This window comes from Garra rufa, chromosome 8 (assembly GCF_049309525.1).
Source record: "Garra rufa chromosome 8, GarRuf1.0, whole genome shotgun sequence".
In the NCBI taxonomy this organism is placed as follows: Eukaryota; Metazoa; Chordata; class Actinopteri; order Cypriniformes; family Cyprinidae; genus Garra; species Garra rufa.
In genome coordinates this window covers 7060952-7080781 of record NC_133368.1, presented here as the reverse complement: position 1 = coordinate 7080781, position 19830 = coordinate 7060952, and the positions used below count along the sequence as shown (strand labels likewise).

At 36.1% G+C, this 19830-nt stretch overlaps 1 protein-coding gene across 2 annotated transcripts; it reads right to left on the bottom strand.

Moving 5' to 3' along the window:
* Positions 1-507: 507 nt before the first annotated feature.
* On the bottom strand, positions 508-13519 carry dnajb2 (DnaJ heat shock protein family (Hsp40) member B2). Of its 2 annotated transcripts, XM_073846039.1 has the most exons (11): positions 13266-13519; positions 12563-12649; positions 11184-11293; positions 11014-11067; positions 10809-10925; positions 9849-9941; positions 9498-9615; positions 9202-9272; positions 6451-6711; positions 874-934; positions 508-650 (listed from the first exon to the last, which is right to left on the bottom strand). In XM_073846039.1, the coding sequence occupies exons 2-10, from the start codon at positions 12625-12627 to the stop codon at positions 906-908; spliced, it is 918 nt and encodes a 305-aa protein (XP_073702140.1). In that variant the 5' UTR covers positions 12628-12649; positions 13266-13519; the 3' UTR covers positions 508-650; positions 874-905. The 2 variants fall into 2 exon arrangements, with proteins under 2 accessions (XP_073702140.1, XP_073702139.1); XM_073846038.1 differs by lacking the exons at positions 508-650; positions 874-934 and having other exon boundaries at positions 3700-6711.
* Positions 13520-19830: the final 6311 nt, after the last annotated feature.

Genomic DNA, 19830 nt, shown 5'->3' with positions numbered 1-19830 from the left:
ACACTGATAATAGTGTTTCTTGACCTTCAAATCAGCATATTAGAATGATTTTTCTAATCAAGTAATGGTGCTGAAAATTCATCTTTGCATCACGTTTAAATATATTCGCATAGAAAACACTTATTTTAAATTAAAAAGACATGCATCTTTGTGAGAATAAGATTCTCCATGATATGTATAAAAAGCTACAAAATAATGAGCAGCGGCTTCAATTAAAACACAAGAAACCCTTCTGAATAAATAATAAACCTTTATCATAAGTTAAGAAGATTTTAAATTCTTAAATATAGCATATCAAGTGCAACTACACATTCATCGCAGGTCTGAATCATTCATTATTAAAAGGTTAAAGGAGAATTTTGTCCTTAGGACACTTGAATTTTTACATTAGCTCATATATTTCATCAGTGCAGGCCATTCATTTAATTTATATATGTATATAAAAAGTAATCCAGTATTCCCTCTTCAAGACTGAGAACACATTCACACACAAACATACATAGCACAGACATTTTTGACCTTTATGTAGTGTTGCCTGGGTGTTTTTTTTCCCAAATAAAACTTTGAAAAGGGTCTGAGCAGCAGGTGTGCCAGGCAGAAAGAGAGACAGAGAAACAGAAAGATAGAGCAGAGCACCGGGAACGCTTCACCTGTTAAGAGCAGACGGATGAATCCAGTATTAGTGTTACCTCACAGTTTCATGTGTTGTGTTTGGTGAATTAAACATTATTTTGTCTCTACTAAAGAATATTGGAATACTGCATGCTCTACTGCATGCTTTACACAAATACACAAATGTTAATGAACTATGAATGGGGAGAAGAGCTGAAAACTATGCTTAACAGCTGCAGAGACATCTACACTACGTTTTACCTCGGGGGGTAAGAGAGGGTCACAGCCACAGGTCAGCCTGTGAAGGCCTGGAAGTCGGACTCTGTAACGGTAGGGAGAATGAGTCAGGACAAAAAAAATATATTAAACATAATAAAAGCACATGAGGTTTACATATGAGTGGGAATGATGATATGAATGTGCTGGTAATGACAACAAGCTTATTGAAATTTGCTGACCATCAAACATACTTTTTATGCTGAACATATAAAATGAAACCTTATGAGCAGAACGTATTTGTTAGAGTTTATTGTTCCTCATATTAGCAGCAACATCATGTTAACAATGTCTGAAAGCATTTATTAACAATTCAGTCATTTATAAATCACTTTCTGAGCACTGAATATGAGAGAACAATGTTATCTTACATAACATTTTCAAAAGTAAATAGATTTGTAAATCGATGACTTTGTTTTTTGTTTCTTTGCAGTTTACATAGTTACACAAAATATGTTTTATTAATATTCACACAGCATTACATTCGAACTTTGTGCTTAGTGTTTTTAAGCAAAACAAATATTCATGTGCTGATGTTTTGATTGAGTTATTATGGAAGAAAATGCACAAACAAGTAAAAAAGTAACAGCCATGCATATCTTTTCTAAAAATAAAAATGTACAAATGGAATATCAATACTTAGTAATTCTGATACATATAAAACTAATGCTGTCGGTTACTGTCAGTCAGTTATTTGGCACATTCTCATTAACTGAGATAATTCTGGATCTACATTCTCTCACATGTCTGACTAGCTATTAGTCATTGACTCGTTGCTAATCACAACATTAGCCCTCAGGGGCAGATTATCTTTAGGTTTTTGTGCAAAATTTCCCCCCAAAAATCACATTCAACAGGTACCTCTGAAGGAATGACAAACGCACAGTAAAAATCAGAACACATCCAAGGATGAATAAGAGAATCTCCCTTTTAGAACAATACCGATAAACGAGAATGCAGATGAAAGAGGTCTACACTGCTGGAAGAGTAAATGGAAGGTTCATTGGGAATGGGTTGCCAACTAATCAGCAAGATGTCCATTCAAATGCTATGCAAGACTGAAAGAAGCCATTAAAACCTTCCAGAAATCACACTTTTAAAACCAGGCTACCTCATGTATCCAGATTGTCCAAGACTGTGGGAGGTCAAAAGTAAAAAAAAAAGGGGGAACATACATAATGCATGTTATATTTTATTTAGTACTGACATGAAAAAGATATTTCACATAAAAGAGGTTTACATATAGTCCACGAGAGAAAATAATAGTTGAATTTATAAAACTTACCCCATGCAAAAGTTTACATATGCTTGATTCTTAATACTGTGTTATTACCTGAATGATCCACAACTGTTTTTTTGTTTAGTGATTGTTGTTCGTGAGTCCCTTTCTTGTCCTGAACAGTTAAACTGCCCGCTGTTTCCTTCAGGTCCCACAAATTATTTGTTTTTTCAGCATTTTTGTGTATTTGAACCCTTTCCTACAATGACTGTTATAATGACAATGAATGAGGTAACAATGCATTAAGAGAAAACTTTTTGAATTTGAAGATCAGGGTAAATTTTACTTATTTTGTCTTCTAGGAAACATGTAAGTATCTTCTGTAGCTTCTGAAGGGCAGTAATAAATAAAAGAATATGATATTTCGTCAAAATAAGAAAAATTTTGCACATCTTCATTCTGTTCAAAAGTTTTCATCCCCGCTCTTAATGCATACTTTTTCCTTCTGGAGCATCAGTGAGTATTTGAACCTTATGTAATAGTTGCATATGAGTCCCTCAGTTGTCCTCAGTGTGAAAAGATGGATCTCAAAATCATACAGTCATTGTTGGAAAGGATTCAAATACACAAAAATGCTGAAAAACCAAAGAATTTGTGGGACCTGAAGGATTTTTCTGAAGAACAGCAGGCAGTTTAACTGTTCAGGACAAATAAGTGACTCATGAACAACTATCACTAAACAAAAAAAAAAAAAAACTGCTGTGGATCATTCAGGTATCAATCAATCAGTCAATCAAGAATATGTAAACTTTTGAATAAGGTAATTTTTATAAATAATTAAAAACTATTATTTTCTCTTGTGGACTATATGTAAACATCTTTTATGTGAAATATCTTATTCAGGTCAGTACTAAACAGTGTTGTTTTCGTCAACGATGACGATGACGAAATCATTTCGTTGACGCCACTTTTTTTCATGACGATAACGAGACGATGACGAGATAAAAATGACTTGTTGATGACTAAAACATGACGAGACGTGTGTGAGTTTTCGTTGACGAGACGAGAATAGACGAAAATGTTAGTGGGTGGTCCGTCAGACGTTTAAAATGCATGACATTTCTGCTTATTGTGCATGCCAATTAAAACCGAAAAAGTATATGCCGCTATGGCAAGCCGTTTTAGCATTAAAGGAGAACTCCGGTGTGATTTTGACCTAAAGTGTATTGAATCATGATACCGAGTGTAAACGTACCTTGCATATCTCATCTCATCTTGTCCACTGCTGTCCGAAATCTGGGGTCAGTTAGCCGATGCTCACAACAGCTTGTCAATGAAAGTCAATCGGGCATCGAAGGAGCCATGTAAATAAATCACTGTTTTACGCCATTTACGAGGCACAAAGTAGCTCCACACTTCATTGGTAGACTTCCAAGGGCCCTGACATTTAAAACGAGACATTGAGAACTCATAAAAAGCACCGGTAGTTTATTTACAAGTAGATTTATACAGACAGTAACTGCAAGAAGTTTAGCGCCCGCCGCCATCTTAAATGTAGTCACGATAAGTCGAGTGTCGAGCACCAAGGAAACTACAACCTGATACGTTGATAAGCTGATAAATTCCTTGGTGCTCGACACTCGACTTATCGTGACTACATTTAAGATGGCGGCGGGCGCTAAACTTCTTGCAGTTACTGTCTGTATAAATCTACTTGTAAATAAACTACCGGTGCTTTTTATGAGTTCTCAATGTCTCGTTTTAAATGTCAGGGCCCTTGGAAGTCTACCAATGAAGTGTGGAGCTACTTTGTGCCTCGTAAATGGCGTAAAACAGTGATTTATTTACATGGCTCCTTCGATGCCCGATTGACTTTCATTGACAAGCTGTTGTGAGCATCGGCTAACTGACCCCAGATTTCGGACAGCAGTGGACAAGACGAGATGAGATATGCAAGGTACGTTTACACTCGGTATCATGATTCAATACACTTTAGGTCAAAATCACACCGGAGTTCTCCTTTAAATACTCTTTGCCATACTAGTATGGCAAGCCGTTTTAGCATTTTATCCTTGTTTGGTTACGCTCAACACGTCACATTGTTGGCACTCAGACAGACAGACGATTAACCATGATGGCGGCAGTTTGCACACAGGGTGGTCGCAAACGGTGAGAGGACCTATGGGTGTATTTCAAATATATGTCTTTTATGTCTAAAACCATTCCTTCATTATTGTAATTAATGGTGAAAATAGTCGATCCGGAAGCTCACATTGTGTTGAACTATAGATCTGCTATTTTCACAACTTATAAGTGACACTACCCAACAGCAAAATACTTACTGACCTACATTAATTTGTTAAAAGACTTTTTCCCCTTTTTTTTGACTAAAACTAAAACTAGACTAAAAAGTCGACTTTTCGTCGACTAAAATTGGACTAAAACTATCACATTTAGAAGTGACTAAAATTTGACTAAAACTAATAAGCATTTTAGTCCAAAAGACTAAGACTAAATCTAAGATGGTTGTCAACAACAACACTGGTACTAAATAAAAAATAACATGCATTTTGTATGATGCCTCCTATTTTGGTAAAATAATTAACATTTTGCAGATTCTGCAAGGTGTATGTAACCTTTTGACCTTAACTGTATTTATTTTATCTGAAAAAAAAAATAACTGCAGAGCATTTGTCTTGGTTTTGCAGCAAAAAGTCATGTTGAACATAAGATTTAAAGGGGTCATGACATGAGAAATCAAATTTGCCTTGATCTTTTGGCATGTGAGAGGTCTTTCTACCATTAAAATCATCCTGTAAGTTTCATAATTTAAAACGTCCTCCTCATTATAAACAAAGCATTTATTTAATCAAGCTCCAAAAATGGCTAGTTTCAGTCTGAGGGGCAAAGTGAAAGTGCAAAGTGTCTCCAGAGCAAGCCATCAACGAACAGTCATCTTCTTACCACAGGCCCCGGCCACTAGCGTTCAGTAGCTGTGCGAGTGTCACGTTGTGTCAAAAGCAAATAGAAATGACAATCAATGCCGCTATGTTGTCTACACTGGATAAAGTACGATGCTAGTTCGCTTTCTGAGACACTCCACGTGCTTGAGTCTGTTTGGTTTAAACAGATTGTTCACGTCTTTGTACAGATATCAGAAGGATCCTAGCGTAAGGAACAATTGTCACAGTGTCATGGAGAGTTCACAAAGAAACATTTGTTGAAAGAAGAAGCGGTACTACTGTAGATCTAACTGCAGCTGCATCACAAACGGTAAGTAAATGATTTCATAATGCTTTGTCTGGAATTAGCCAGGTATTTTTGATGTTGTCATTAAAACACTCACATGATATAGCGAGGGAGCACTAATACTGATTCCTATGCAATGATGTCAGCCAATTATAATAGTGGCCGATTACTAACAAGCCTTAAAGGACCTGGGGGTCAAAATGAGGGTTGAAAATAATTATTTTTCCACATTTTGATGTTTAAAAAAAAATTATCATTACAAGTAAACCTCAAGGAACATATTAAAATAATTTAAAAATCCATGTCATGACCCCAGTAAGGTGTTGAAAGAGATTTCAGCCATTCTTGTTAACTCTTACCGTTTAACTTTCGCTAACCGTATACCTGTTCTTCAAAATCTCAAAATCACACTCTGTAGAGACTTGTCAGTCAACCTGATGCCAGCAATCCCAAGCGATTTACAGGCAGACAGTGTTTTTGATTGGCTAAAAAAGTGACTTGGTTGAAGGCTGGCAAATAATATCCCAAGACACCTATTTTAGTGATATCTGTCAGGCAGCAGGACATTTTGTGCGTGGCATTCTGAAATATTGCTCAATTTCCTGACTTTGTGGTGAATAAACACATTTTGGCACCTGTTACTCATACCTCATTGCGAGAAAACACAATTTCAACAATCATCCTTGTGCAGTGCCATACGTTCTGCCACAAGAGACAAAGCTATAAGTCAAAGCACAGCCCAAAACTTCAGGAAGGATAAAAAAACACAACCATAAGATGAAAACATAAGGTTAACTCTACTAATTTCACACACAAGCATGATTATTCTCCACGTTCTTACTAACAGACCACACATTGACACTTCCTCTTCTTTTTTACCACTTTAGTCCCATTGGCCACCATTTTGTCATTCTCCTTATCCTGTACAACAACACTTTCCGAATCTCTAGCCTGACCCTGTTCTGTCAGTCTATCCTCTGGAGATGAGGGGGTGCTTTGTTCTGAATTATCCAGCACTTCTCTTTGATATTTGTTTTTTTGTTTTACGGCACTCTTCCCACCACCTGGTTGCATCTCCCTCCCTTCCCCAGCACCTGAGATCACGTCCTCTGCCCGCTGCTGGGCCTCCATCTCCGACAAGCTGTAGGCCAGCGCCATCTGCAGGTCTTCGTCCTCATCGTCTTCACTGGCATCGGGGCAGTGGTAGAACGGGGCAGCGCTGTAGGAGCGTAAGGCGGGGTTTGGAGAGCTGTTGTTGGAGGGGTGGAGCAGTGGATGTTGGGGTTGTCTGGGGGGCTGACTGGACTGCTCTCTACGACTCAGTTCCAGAGCTAAGGCCATCTCATCCTCCACACCTGCACACACAAACACAGCTAAACGTCAGCTCGGTTCTGGATTGGTGCATGTTAGGAAATAAGGAAACTGCATACGGAAAAGAAGCTGGGGTAAATGCAATGAGTTAGCTAAATCTACCTGCAAGCTTAAAGGAGAAGTTCACTTTCAGAACAAAAATTTACAGATAATGTACTCACCCCTTTGTCATCCAAGATGTTCATGTCTGTCTTTCTTTAGCTGTAAAGAAATTATGTTTTTTGAGGAAAACATTTTAGGATTTCTTTCCATATAGTGGATTTCTATTGTGCCCACAAGTTTGAACTTCCAAAATGCAGTTTAAATGCAGCTTCAAAGGGCTCTAAATGATCCCAGCTTATCTAGCGAAACGAATGGTTCAAAAAAACACTGACAATTTATATACTTGTTAACCTCAAATGCTCGTCTTGTTTAGCTCTGTTTCAACTCTGTGCATTCCATGCAAAGAAAATCAAACAGCCTTTAGAAAAAAGGTAAAACAGCTACGTAGGATGATTTTGAAGTTGGAGAAGAAAATGAGATGGGAGTTTTTCGGCATACCCTAACTGTCATGATCCGGAATACACAAGAGTTGACGCAGAGCTAAGATGAGCATTTGAGGTTATAACTGATCGTTTAGAGCCATTTGAAGCTGCATTTAAACTGCATTTTGGAAGTTCAAACTCGTGGGCACCATCCACTATATGGACAGAAATCCTGAAATGTTTTCCTCAAAAAACATAATTTCTTTACAACTGAAGACAGAAAGATATGAACATCTTGGATGAAAAGGGGGTAAGTAAATAATCTGTTCATTTTTGTTCTGGAGGTGAACTTCTCCTTTAAGCTGCTGTTTTGAGTCAATATTCATAAATATAAACTGCTGGAGGAATATGGGTTATTACTCATTTAATTACTGGTTCGGGTATAACTGTGTGGCTCAAATCATAAGAGAATTAATAAATTTGTGGATTAGAGTTACTTGGGGGTACTCTAGGGCACCATAGAAGTCCATTATATGGAGAGAAATCCTGAAATGTTTTCCTCAAAAAACATCATTTCCTTACAACTGAAGAAAGAAAGACATGAACATCTTGGATCACAAGAGGGTGAGTACATTATCTGTAAATTTTGGTTTGGAAAGTTAACTACCCCTTTAAAGCAAGATGAAGTTTAGTAGACATTAGCAAGCAAAGATGAACTAAACAAAGGATAACGACATAGCAAAAAAATGTCTATGCACCAGAGTGTTGAGTTAATCTCCAAAATATTAAAATGTTTTCCAGTAATATGAACTTCCTCTACAAGTGTACAGTATTTTTCAAATGTTTGGGGTTGGTAAGATTCTCTAATGTTTTTGAAAGATCTTATGTTCACCAAGGTTGCATGTATTTGGCCAAAATGCAGTAAAAACAGAAATATTATTACAATTTAAAACATCTGTTTTCTATTGCAATATACACTATATTGCCAAGTATTGTGACACCCCATTCTAATGAACTGGTTTGACTACTTTAGTAATTTCCCTAAATACAAATCGTAATGTTTAAACATATAATGATATTCTAGGGAATTTTGTGCTCCTAATTTTATAGCAACAGTTTTGACAGGACCATTTTCTTTTCTAACTTGACTGTGCATCTGTGTATAAGACAAAGTTCTAGAAGAAATGATTGATTAAGTCAATGAGGAAGAACTTTACTGGTCTGCATAAAGCAAAGTCCTAATCCAAGCTGAACACCTCTGCTGTGACTTTAAATGCAGACTTTGAGCCAAAAACTCATCACTAAACACCAATGACTTGTAACTATGGGTACAGTCATTTTAGACACTTCCAAACTGTTGCAACATATATAAAAAGACATTTTTTAGATACATGAATTATGTTTTCATCTTTCATCCACAGTTTTGAAAGTGCCCTTTTCTGTTCTAAAGAAGGGGTGTCCCAATACTTTTGTACATATAGTGTATATACAAATTAATTTCTTCCTGTGATGCAAAGCTGAATTTTCAGCATCATTTCTCCTGTCTTCAGTGTCACAAGATCCTTCAGAAATCATATTAATATACTGATTTGCTGCTCAAGAAGCATTTATCATCATTTATCAATTCTGAAACAGCTTTATATTTAGTGGAAACTGTGATACATTTTTCAAGATTCGTTGATGAAGAGAAAGTTCAAAAGAACAACATTTATTTGAAATATAAATCTTTAGTTACATTATAACAGATTTCTGTCTTTACTGTAATTATTTTTCTGATTCTTTCTGTATAAGGTATTCATTTCTTTAAAAAGAAAAATCTTACTGACCCCAAATGTTTGAAGGGTAGGTTATGTGCATTAGTATTCCAAATGCATCTAGTTTCCCAGGCAGATTCATCCTGAGCTGATAAGGTGAATTTTTATTACACACCAGAATATGTGCATTGACTATAGAGATTGCCTTTTGGTCCTATATTATTATTAAATGATAGCAAAAAAAAAAATGAATTACCATTGATGAGGACCGTTTTTAAAACCCCATCCTCCTCAACCTCTGTTCTCTCCTGGCCATTTTCTCTGACCCTGAGGGAGGAAATGAAATCTTTCTCAATAAATAGGAAATACATACTTGAATTCCTTTGACTTTCTGTAAGTCAGGACTTTATGCCAAGGTATAAAGCATATTTTACTATTCTGCGATTAAATTACTAATTTCATCAAAAACAAAAAGTAGGAAGCATATTTATGTGATTTCCAATAAAGAGAGTGTAACAGTGAGCAAAATTTTATAATGAGAAGCAAACTCACTTTTTTGTGGTAATACGTTTTCCATTGACAATGCGGGTAGACGTGGAAACAGACTTGAAGTTTGCTCCCCCCATGCTGCCCATCCCACCCATTGATGAAGAGAAGGAGGTGAAGTCAGCTGTTAATAAAAAAACAATGCAGCTCTTAATAACATGAAAATACAATTCTTCTAAAGCATTTGTAGCTACATTTTCATATAACCAATATGCCTTGGAGTTTTTCACCATTGTTTTATTAGAGTTATCAAAATATATATAGCAAAGTTCACCTTAGGTATTACTCTGGGAGAAGACTGACCACATAGGCTATAATTACATACAAAAAGAGCATGAAACCAGTTTAAAAACCAACCATTTGCTGAGGGGAAGGAGAAGAAGCGACTTGGCCCAAGCCTGGAGGAGGAGCTGTGAAACCCACTGTGCATTCCACCAAATGGGAAATCATCTAGTGACAAAGTAGGAGAGTGCAGAAAATGCAAGAGGGTTAAAGAGGGTAATTCTGGGTACACACTGCATGATTTTAGCCCTAATTTAAGAGATCTAAGAGAATTGGCGACAAACTAGAGAAAGCAAGATACAGGGCAAGGGAAAGTTCAGGAAAAGGAGTCATAAACCTGCAACAGAGTATCAGCAAACAACCATTTTCTCCTTTATATTCTTCTTTTCATTTTTCAATTTTCCAAATCAGCGTACAGACAAATTGTATTGCAAGATTGCGGGCAATGTTAGGGAAGTTACTTTTAAAAGTAATGCATTACAATATTGTGTTATTCCATAAAAAAGTAACTAATTGCATTACTTATTTGTTATGTAAAGTATGCATTGCGTTATTTTTGTGTCACTTTTTGTCACCTAAGCTGGGCTTGTTTATTTATTTTAATAACAAAAAACCCAAAAGTTATATTTTTTACAACTTTAAAGGCCCTTTCACACCAAAAGTGACACTAATAAGCCAGGTGTCAGTGAATAAATGGGAAAACAAAGTAACTTTTACAACATGAGGGTGAGTAATTTATGATTTTTTTTTTTTTTGTGGGTGAACTAACCCTTTAATACACTAAGCTGATATGCACCTCTAGTACTGTATGTCTGTTGTAATCAAAACTCAAAAACTCAAAAATACGATGTCAGTTGTACATCTTTATTTTTAGTTTTTAGCATTTTAATTGAGATCATAAACTAAATGTATGCCCCAGGCCCCTCGTCAAGAACAACTGGTGTAAGGGAAATTCTGACACATAGAAAACACTCGCACTGATATATGAGCAAGATTCAAGTTCTATATCTACCCACTAACTCCCTGAGAACCCACCAAAGAAGTCTGCGAATGGGTCCTGCCCTCCGAAGAACTCTCGAAACACCTCATCTGGGCTGCGGAATGTGAAGGTGAATCCTGGAAAGTCATCAGGAAATGAAGAACCACTGGAGCCTATAATAAAAATGTAAAAAAAAAAAAATAAGGATCTCAAATAAACGTAACAATAAGACGGTATCAAGCAGTACAAAGTTTTCCTCACCTGAGCTTGGCATGTCCGATCTACCGTATCTGTCATAAGCATCTCGTTTGCTTTCTTGAAAATGATTTTAAAAAAAAACAACAACAGTGAAATGTAACACCCTAAGTAACCTAAGTTGTAATTTAACCATTAATAAAATTGCTGTAGAGATCAAATTTCTAGTGGCTTACTGTCTGACAGAACCTCATAGGCCTCTGCTATCTCCTTAAATTTTTTCTCCGCCTCTTCCTTGTTGTCTGGGTTTTTGTCAGGGTGCCACCGCAGAGCCAGTTTCCTGTAACTGTATACACAAACATAAATAAACATAAGCAAACTTAGCTTGACTGGCATCTCAAGATTGTGATTAAGTGATATATAGGTTCAAGGGTCATTGACATATGGCACATTCTTGCATCCATCTTCTTCTATATAAACATTAGATTTTCAGAGCATCAAGTCAAGTTAAAAATTGATCTGTGTGAATGGTCCCTTTTTTAAAAAAAGTTAGGATTTTTAATGTTTTTTTAAAGAATTCTCTTCTGCTCATCAAGCCTGCGTTTATTTGATCAAAAATACAGCAAAAGCAGTAATGTTGTGAAATATTTTTATTATTTAAAATAACTGCTTTCTATTTGATAATATTTTAAAATGTAATCTATAGGATCGAAGCAAAATTTTCAGCATCATTACTCCAGTCTTCAGTGTTGCATGATCCTTCAGAAATCATTCTAATATGCTGATTTGCTGTTCAAGAGACATTTCTCCTCATTATTAATAAATTATTTAAAACAGCTGAGTACATTTTTTTTTCAGGATTCTTTGATGAATAGAAAAATCCAAAGATCATCTTTTGTAACATTATACACTATAACATTCAAAAGCTTAGAGTCAGTATATAATTTCAGATAAAGGCTGTTTGTCTGAACTTTCTATTCATCAAAGAAACCTGAAAAAATTCTACTTAGCTGTTTTGAACATAACAATAATACATGTTTTTTTGAGCAGCAAAATCGGAATATTAGAATGACATCTGAAGGGTCATATGACTGCAGTAATGACGCAAAAAATTCAGCTTTGAAATCACAGGGATAAATTTCATTTTAAAAGTATATTCAAATAGAAAACAGTTATTTTAAATAGTAAAAATATTCAAAAAAAAAACATTACAAATCTTACTGTTCAAAAACTTTTGACTGGTACTGTACATTCAAATTTCAAGATATTCTCACAATTCTGAGGAAAAAAAAAAGTCATAACTACAAGATATAAACTCAGAACCACAAGAAAAATGTTTGTTACAATGATCTTTTTTGTAATATTTCACAATATTACTGTTTTTACTATAAAATGAATGCATACTTGGTAACATAAGAAACGTCTTTCCCACAATTCTGAACGGAAGTGCATTTCACTGTTAATGAATACTTTATAAAGGTAAACAGTAAGTTTCAAAATGCTTGAGTCTTCAAATACATCTGTTAGAGACAAATTTAGTTACATTCAATAACAACAAAGCCAAAGGCCATCCCATGCTGCAAACTGCTGACAAGTAAAACCAGTTTTAACTTACGCTTTCTTGATGTCATCTGGAGAAGCATTTCGTGGCACTCCCAGAACATCATAGTAATCCACCATTGCGGCCTTCAGCTTAGTCCACCTGTTATTCACATGTGTGAAAGAGCAATGAACTCATGATAAATCGTCAAAATGTGTTATATGTTCATGGTTTTCAGAACCATTGTTACATGTCAGTTACAGCCATGTTTACACAATTTATCTGTGATCATTCAAACCAATTCCAATGACACCAAACATAACAAGCTGTTGTTTTTGATTTTAATGTATCAGATAATTAATAAGAGCTTATTTGATCAACTTGTAGGCTCTTTAATGGCAGAACTTTTAGCAGGTAACGTTGTTCTACTAAATTTCTGTTCATGTTCACACGGAGTGCTATGGATGACAGCAGCCCGATGAACTGTTGCTTATTATGACAGTTTATCACAAAGTGCTGGACTTGGATTAATTGACTGAATATAGACTGGTATTCCCCTGGAGTCTGGCCTGCCCATGTCTGGAACTCTCTGGAAACCGGACCAAATGTGATGTTATTTCAAGCCCAAAGTTGAAAAGCGATTTGTGTGGGCCATATGGCCAGACAGCTGCTGCTGCCGAAACACGCGTGATCATATGAGATACACACAACTCCATATAAATACAGCATTTTTAAGATCCAGCAATCCCTGTGGCCGCCCTATTATAACAACTTTTACCTTTTTTAGAAGTATTTCCAGTCAGGAGGAGCCGTGCTTCTGTAAACAGGGCTAAGATATTTCGGTAAAGCGCTAGTCCGTCCAGACTCCCTAGACGCGGATCACAGGAACTGACGCTCTTTTAACGTACGCGTGAGTACGGAATGCCGTCAGAATCACCCATTTACCGTTGGAACACGGGGCTTCATTACTTCAACGTGAAACCGACACCCAACTTCTATATGTGTCTGTCCTTCGCCCTCTGCTGCGAATGCGGTGCGTCACGATCAGCTGAGCTGCTGTCCAAAAAACTGTGCGACGTCTAGAACATGCCAGTGTTTGTTTACGTCACAAGCCCCGCCCACTACTGCCTGAAAGAGCCATGTGCAGCAGAAGCGATAGCACTATCAGACACAAAGTGCTTATCAGAATTAACTACATTTATTAAAGGTGCTTATGGAAAGATAACGCATCCTATAAGGATCAGAATATGGAGTGGATTGTACTTGTTTAACAAATGTCATAAAACAGGGACTGCGCTAAAACTATATACATATTTCGATTAGATGAATGAAAGCCTCTTTTTAATATGTAAGACAATTCATGCTATTTACTTAAAGCATTTTTGGCAGCAAAACTGCAATGTTTATGGATAGTCCACCCAAAAAAAATAAAAATATTGTAATCATTTACTCACCCTTAGGCCTATGTCTTCTAAAACTCGTATACGATAAAAGATAATAAAAGAAAAACCTACACATTTATGTTGAGCAGATTTCACATCAGTCTGTAAATCACCTGACACCTGATCCTGTTGTGGGTACATTTCTAACACCACACATCTCATAAACACCCACTGGTGTATTCTTTTCAATGAACCTGCTGAATAGGTTCACTAATTGCACTAAACTATTCTTTTTTATTATTATAAATAGTTTTTCTCATTATTCTCATTACTTCTTTCTTATTCATTTATTTTATGTTGTTAAATGAGTAGTTCAATTTAAGAACAAAAAATGTACAGATAATGTACTCACCCCCTTGTCATCCAAGCGTTCATGTCTTTCTTTCTTCAGTCGTAAGGAAATTATGTTTTTTGAGGAAAACATTTCAGGATTTCTCTCCATATAATGCACTTCTATGGAGCCCTCTGAAGCTGCATTTAAGCTGCATTTTGGAAGTTCAAACTTGGGGGCACCATAGAAGTCCATTATATGGAGAGACATCCTGAAATGTTTTCCACAAAAAACACCATTTCTTTACAACTGAAGAAAGAAAGACATGAACATCTTGGATGACAAGGGGGGTGAGTACATTATCTGTAATTTTTTTGTTCTGAAAGTGAACTACTCCTTTAACCTCTGTTGTGAGATATATAGAGCTGTATTAATTTTGTGGTTTAACAAAAGATTCATTTTTGAGTCAACAACTCACTGATGCAGGTATCCGTTGTAGTCTCCTGTTAACATCTTATTGAATTGCTCAGTTTCGATTATATTTAAAACTAGTAGGTTCTTCTGAAAATGTTAACACCTTGTGTCTTTTTTTAAAAGAACGAAGATGTGTACATTTTTTTTATTTTGCCTAAATATATTTTTGTTTTTTTCATTTAGTACTGCCCTTCAGAAGCTACAGAAGATGAAGACAAAATAAGTTAAATTTACCCTGATCTTCAAATTCAAAAAGTTTTTCACCCCCCAACTCTTTGTGTTTCCTTCTGGAGCATCAGTGAGCAATGGATCTCATATAGTCATTGTTTGAAAGGGTTCAAATACACAAAAAATGCTAAAAAACTATATAAAAAAAAAAAAACTAAAAAAACTAAAAAGCTACTGGACATGCTTGAGCAGCCACATTAGTATGTCCAATCACCGTTACTGACTCTACAAAGTCTCTAGTCTTATAAAATAAACAGCAGACCAGGTGAAAGGCACAAGACATTGAGCTGCAGCTTACCTGTTTTCCTCTAATTCCAGCTGATTTCTCAATGGGAATCAACATTAAAATCCTGTGCAATACTGTTCAGCTGTTTATGATTGGATTATTAATCACATTTAAATCACAGATATTATTACAAAATACAAGTAAAAAAGACAAGGTAATGTCCAGTCAATAGATCTAGCTGCATTAATGAATGTATCCACAAGGAGGCGCTACAAATTGTTGTATAAGTATATCACCTAGCATCTTATGTGACAGGATAATGTATTTTCTGTAAAAAAATTATATTCCTAACTTTTTAAAACAAATATAGTTAATGTATCTATTCTATGTACTAGAGCTCTATATATGCGCGCCACATTAATAGCGCATGCGCACTCGTGCTCGTTTAGGACCCGCTGTCAGGATGCTCTGGAGTCATTAGGTGAGTTAAAATGCTTTACTTTGCAAATAAATATATCCACACTGACGACAGGATACTGTAAGTGTGATATTACAACGTAAATCGGCAAAGACAATGAAGCGAATACACGTACATGTGAAGTTACTGATAGGAATACGCTGAGAAATTGTGAATACGCCGTAGCAACGCACTTTACGTAATTCGATCGACCAAAAATCAACAACAGTCACTAAAAAGCGAGAAATTCACAACTGCTATTTCTGAAAAGCATATTATAACTTCGCATATTGAATTATTATATAAAGACGTTTATTTTAGCAGATTTTACTGAAAGCAATATATGTCTAAAGTGTCTTTCTCTGTTTTAATCTAGATGTTTTCTTCAGTCATTCTGTAGCAGGTGTTGACATTAGTAATGCCAGGTAAGTGATGCTCTAGTCTACACACTGATATTAGATGTTTTCCTCACTGAACAGAGGCTGATAATTTCTACACACATAGACAAGTTCCTTCTTCTTCTAAAATCTTTGATAACCTATTCATTGAACAGTCTACTCATAACTGGTAGGTCTTGACCCCGACAATTGAGTGACAAAACTAGTATTTGTGAGTCAAAAGCAGATCAAGCTCACAGACATTAAAGGGACAGTTCAATCAAAAATGAAAATTCTGTAATGTTTTACTCACCCTCATGTCGATCCAAACATGAAACACGAAAACATTTTGAAGAATGTTTCAGCTGTTTTTGTACATGCAATAAAAGTCAATGTTTAAAAGCATCATTAGATCACAACTTAATATGGACAGGAAAAAAAGTTTTTCAAAATATCTTCTCTTATTTTAGGTGAATGATCCCTTTAAAGACAAATAATATCTTACCTTTTGTCTAGACGCATTCGTGTTTTTTAAAGAAAACACAGAAAAATAACACTTTGAGTAAAATATATATTTTTATTTTGTCACTTCATCAACCACATAACAACACTCTGGTAATCCACAACATTAAAACTGTTTTTGAGCTTCTGATGTTGTTATAGTTTTACACACTGTTATTGTTTTAAATTAGTTTTAACTGTGTGTTTAATAGTTTTTTTTTCACTCACATTTATTTTTTATTTTAGTTTTAGTGAAGCTTTATCTGAAGACATTGTAGCAATTTAGTTTTCTTTCCTTGAGGAGGAGTTAAGTGCATTTTGGCAAGAAAATAATTAAATATATCAGTCAGATATCAACATATATTATTACTTACAATTAATTGTGATTTTAATAGACTGGTTATACATTGAAACCATAACTTTACATATTTTATTTTAGAATCCTCAATTTCACAGGAAAATCAATTAACTTAATTTGACAACGGTTATGCTGTATATCTATCCAACTTACCTGTAAACAGAAGACTGTGATCTTCTGACAGGAGCATCAGGCCAATCTGTTGCTTGTCCAGAATCAGGTGGTTTGTCTTCGTCTGGCATCTCAGCTGAGACCTGTCCACTATGGGTGACCCTAGCAGTAGTTGTGCAGTACCAGTGGCGTAGCTCTCAGCATCACTGATGCACACAAGCCCTCACAGCACGTCAAGCTGCAAACCATGTGAGGGACCCTAACCTAACCGAACCTAACCAAACTGTTTAAAACAACCGCATATCAACCAGCCACTGAAAACATCCTAACAACCAAGTTACGACGCATGAGAAACCAAACAGAGGAGTCCAGCAACTGCAATGCAACACGCTAACAACCGCACAGAAAACCTTGGCAAACGCAAGTCAACACACAGGAAACAACCAAGAAACATCCCGACAACCACGTAGCAAAGTGATAAAGGGAGCCGCATATCAACGCACTGACAACCACCGAAAACATCTTAACAATCAAACAGCAATGTGATGAAATCTTGGGTTGGAAAGTAAAACTTAATCAAAAAACTGTAAACTTACTCTATAACTATGTACAATATATACAGTATTTACATACATGTGTGAAGCTCCATGTGACACTGTGATGACTCAGTGTCTGGGCTTCTTTCTTCGGGGTTTCTTAGGCAGGGGCTCTTTACTGATGTCCACGTGGATTCGTGGAGCCAGGCTTCTGCTGGTTGTGAAGCTCTCAGTGATAAGGACACGTCCATCTGGCTGCTCTGTCTCCAGCAGTGAAGGGCAGTTGAGCGTCTCCCACAAGCGCTGCTTGATCTTCAGTCCCAGCTCAAGGCTGTAGGGACGCTGTCGACGGCTGCTTTTTTTCATCATGGGCTCCACCACAGAGCGGTAGATGTCCTGGTAGCCCTGCACACTGCAGCCGTGGATGGAGACGGGCTCTTCCTGCTCATACAGAGGTGCTGGACACTCATCCTCTGAGGAGACTGATGCTGCTGCACGGATGTCAGGAAGGACAGCAGCGTTCTTCAGGAAGCGCTCTTCCAACCAAATATAATATAATATAAATTATTAACATTTGAAAATTTCATTTTGTTTTCGAATGTCAGTTTATTATGTAAAATTTTTCATGATTTGGCACCACAGCCCCTGAGAATGTTTGTGAAACCGTGTGAAGAGGCAGGACTTAGAACAACGCGAGCCTCTTCCAGAGGAGACTGTTATGTCAACTTTAGGTCCTCTACTTTTGGACAGAATTGCTTCTCTGTGAAAGCTGCAGGGATGTGGAACTCGTTGCCTTTAACTGTGCGTGAGAGTAGTACCTTGCAACAGTTTAAACTTAACCTAAAGAAGTGGTTGAAAGACGGTCAGATTTGTGATCATTAGCACAAAATTGGTAAATTGGGGTATTGTTAAAAATGTAAAAAGGTAAATTTAAAAGTGAACTGTAAATAGTTGTAAAGGTATTGCAATTGCATGTTTGTTGAGATGATCCTTTTGCAGGTGTTTTGTATTGTGAATGGACTCATCAGTGGGAATGCTCATTGTCCACTGTATTAACCTGCTGTCACTTTGCCTCTGCCCAGGGACTACAGATGAAAATTAGCTTGTAGCTATCTCTGGTCTGTGCAACACATTTGTTGTGCAATGTCCCTGTCAAATAAATAAATAAATAAATAAATAAATAAACCAGTTGGGACTGCAAACTGTGGCAGAGATGCAGCTGTAGGTGTGATCTAACCTGATTACAGCTGCCAGCTGTGAAAGCTCACAGGCCTCTTGAATAGAAGAGAAGCCCTCCACCAAGAATCCCCTCAGGTGTTTGGGAAGAGCCCTGCTTCTTCTTGGGCGACGCTGCTCCATGAAGACACCTGGAGAAACACTTTACACAATTTGACAAATTGATGAAACTCACCAAATTGTAGAGTTGAAGAGCTTGTAACATGTGTAATTAGGCTTCAAGGCTTCAGGAACAGTTTGTTTATTTTCAAATATCAACCTAAGCTGCTGTTACTGACATAGAATGCTGAGGTTCATTTAAATGTAAACAACACTTGACCTCAGCAGTAAATCAATTAGAGCAGCTTTAATAGCTCTATTACTATTATCATCTTCATTTACATATATATATATATATATATATATATATATATATATATATATATATATATATATATATATATATATATTTCTCATCTGAGTATGATGCAGTGGTGACTATTAAGTCCAGAATCACAATACCACTAATCTTACTCAGTAAGAAGTGCTGGTTGGCTGATAACTGGTTGACTGGAAAAAGTGCATTTCCACAATGGCAGTGTTAAACTTTTACAAGCTTCTGCATGACACTAGGTGTCAGTATAAGACTTAGTTTTCTTGAATGCAGCAAATAAAAAAAAAAAAAAAACGTAAGACTACACACAGCATAGAAAAAAATCCATAATTCAGTGCAGCCATGCAAGTGCCATTAAGATGAATAAAAATGCAAACAGATTCATTCTGGATTGATATTCTTGAGACATCTCTCCAGATATGTTAGACTTCCTTAATGCCTACTGATGTTTTATTTCTGCCATTGTGATTGTGATTGTGTTATTTGTTATTTCTATTCCATTTTAAATGCTTTAAAAACATTGGAAGAATAGTGTATTAGATGATGTAGATGTATTAAATGGATTTCTTTATCTTGGCCACTTTATCATTTATAATTTGATATTTTTATATTTTTAAGTCTAGGTAATCACAGAAGGCACAATGAGTAATTTAACAAAAAGTGCTAAAAATATTACACAATTAATTATGAACTTGCTTATCTGTAAAATATTATGTCTGAGACCAGAGAGAAAACACACAAAACACTCAAGAA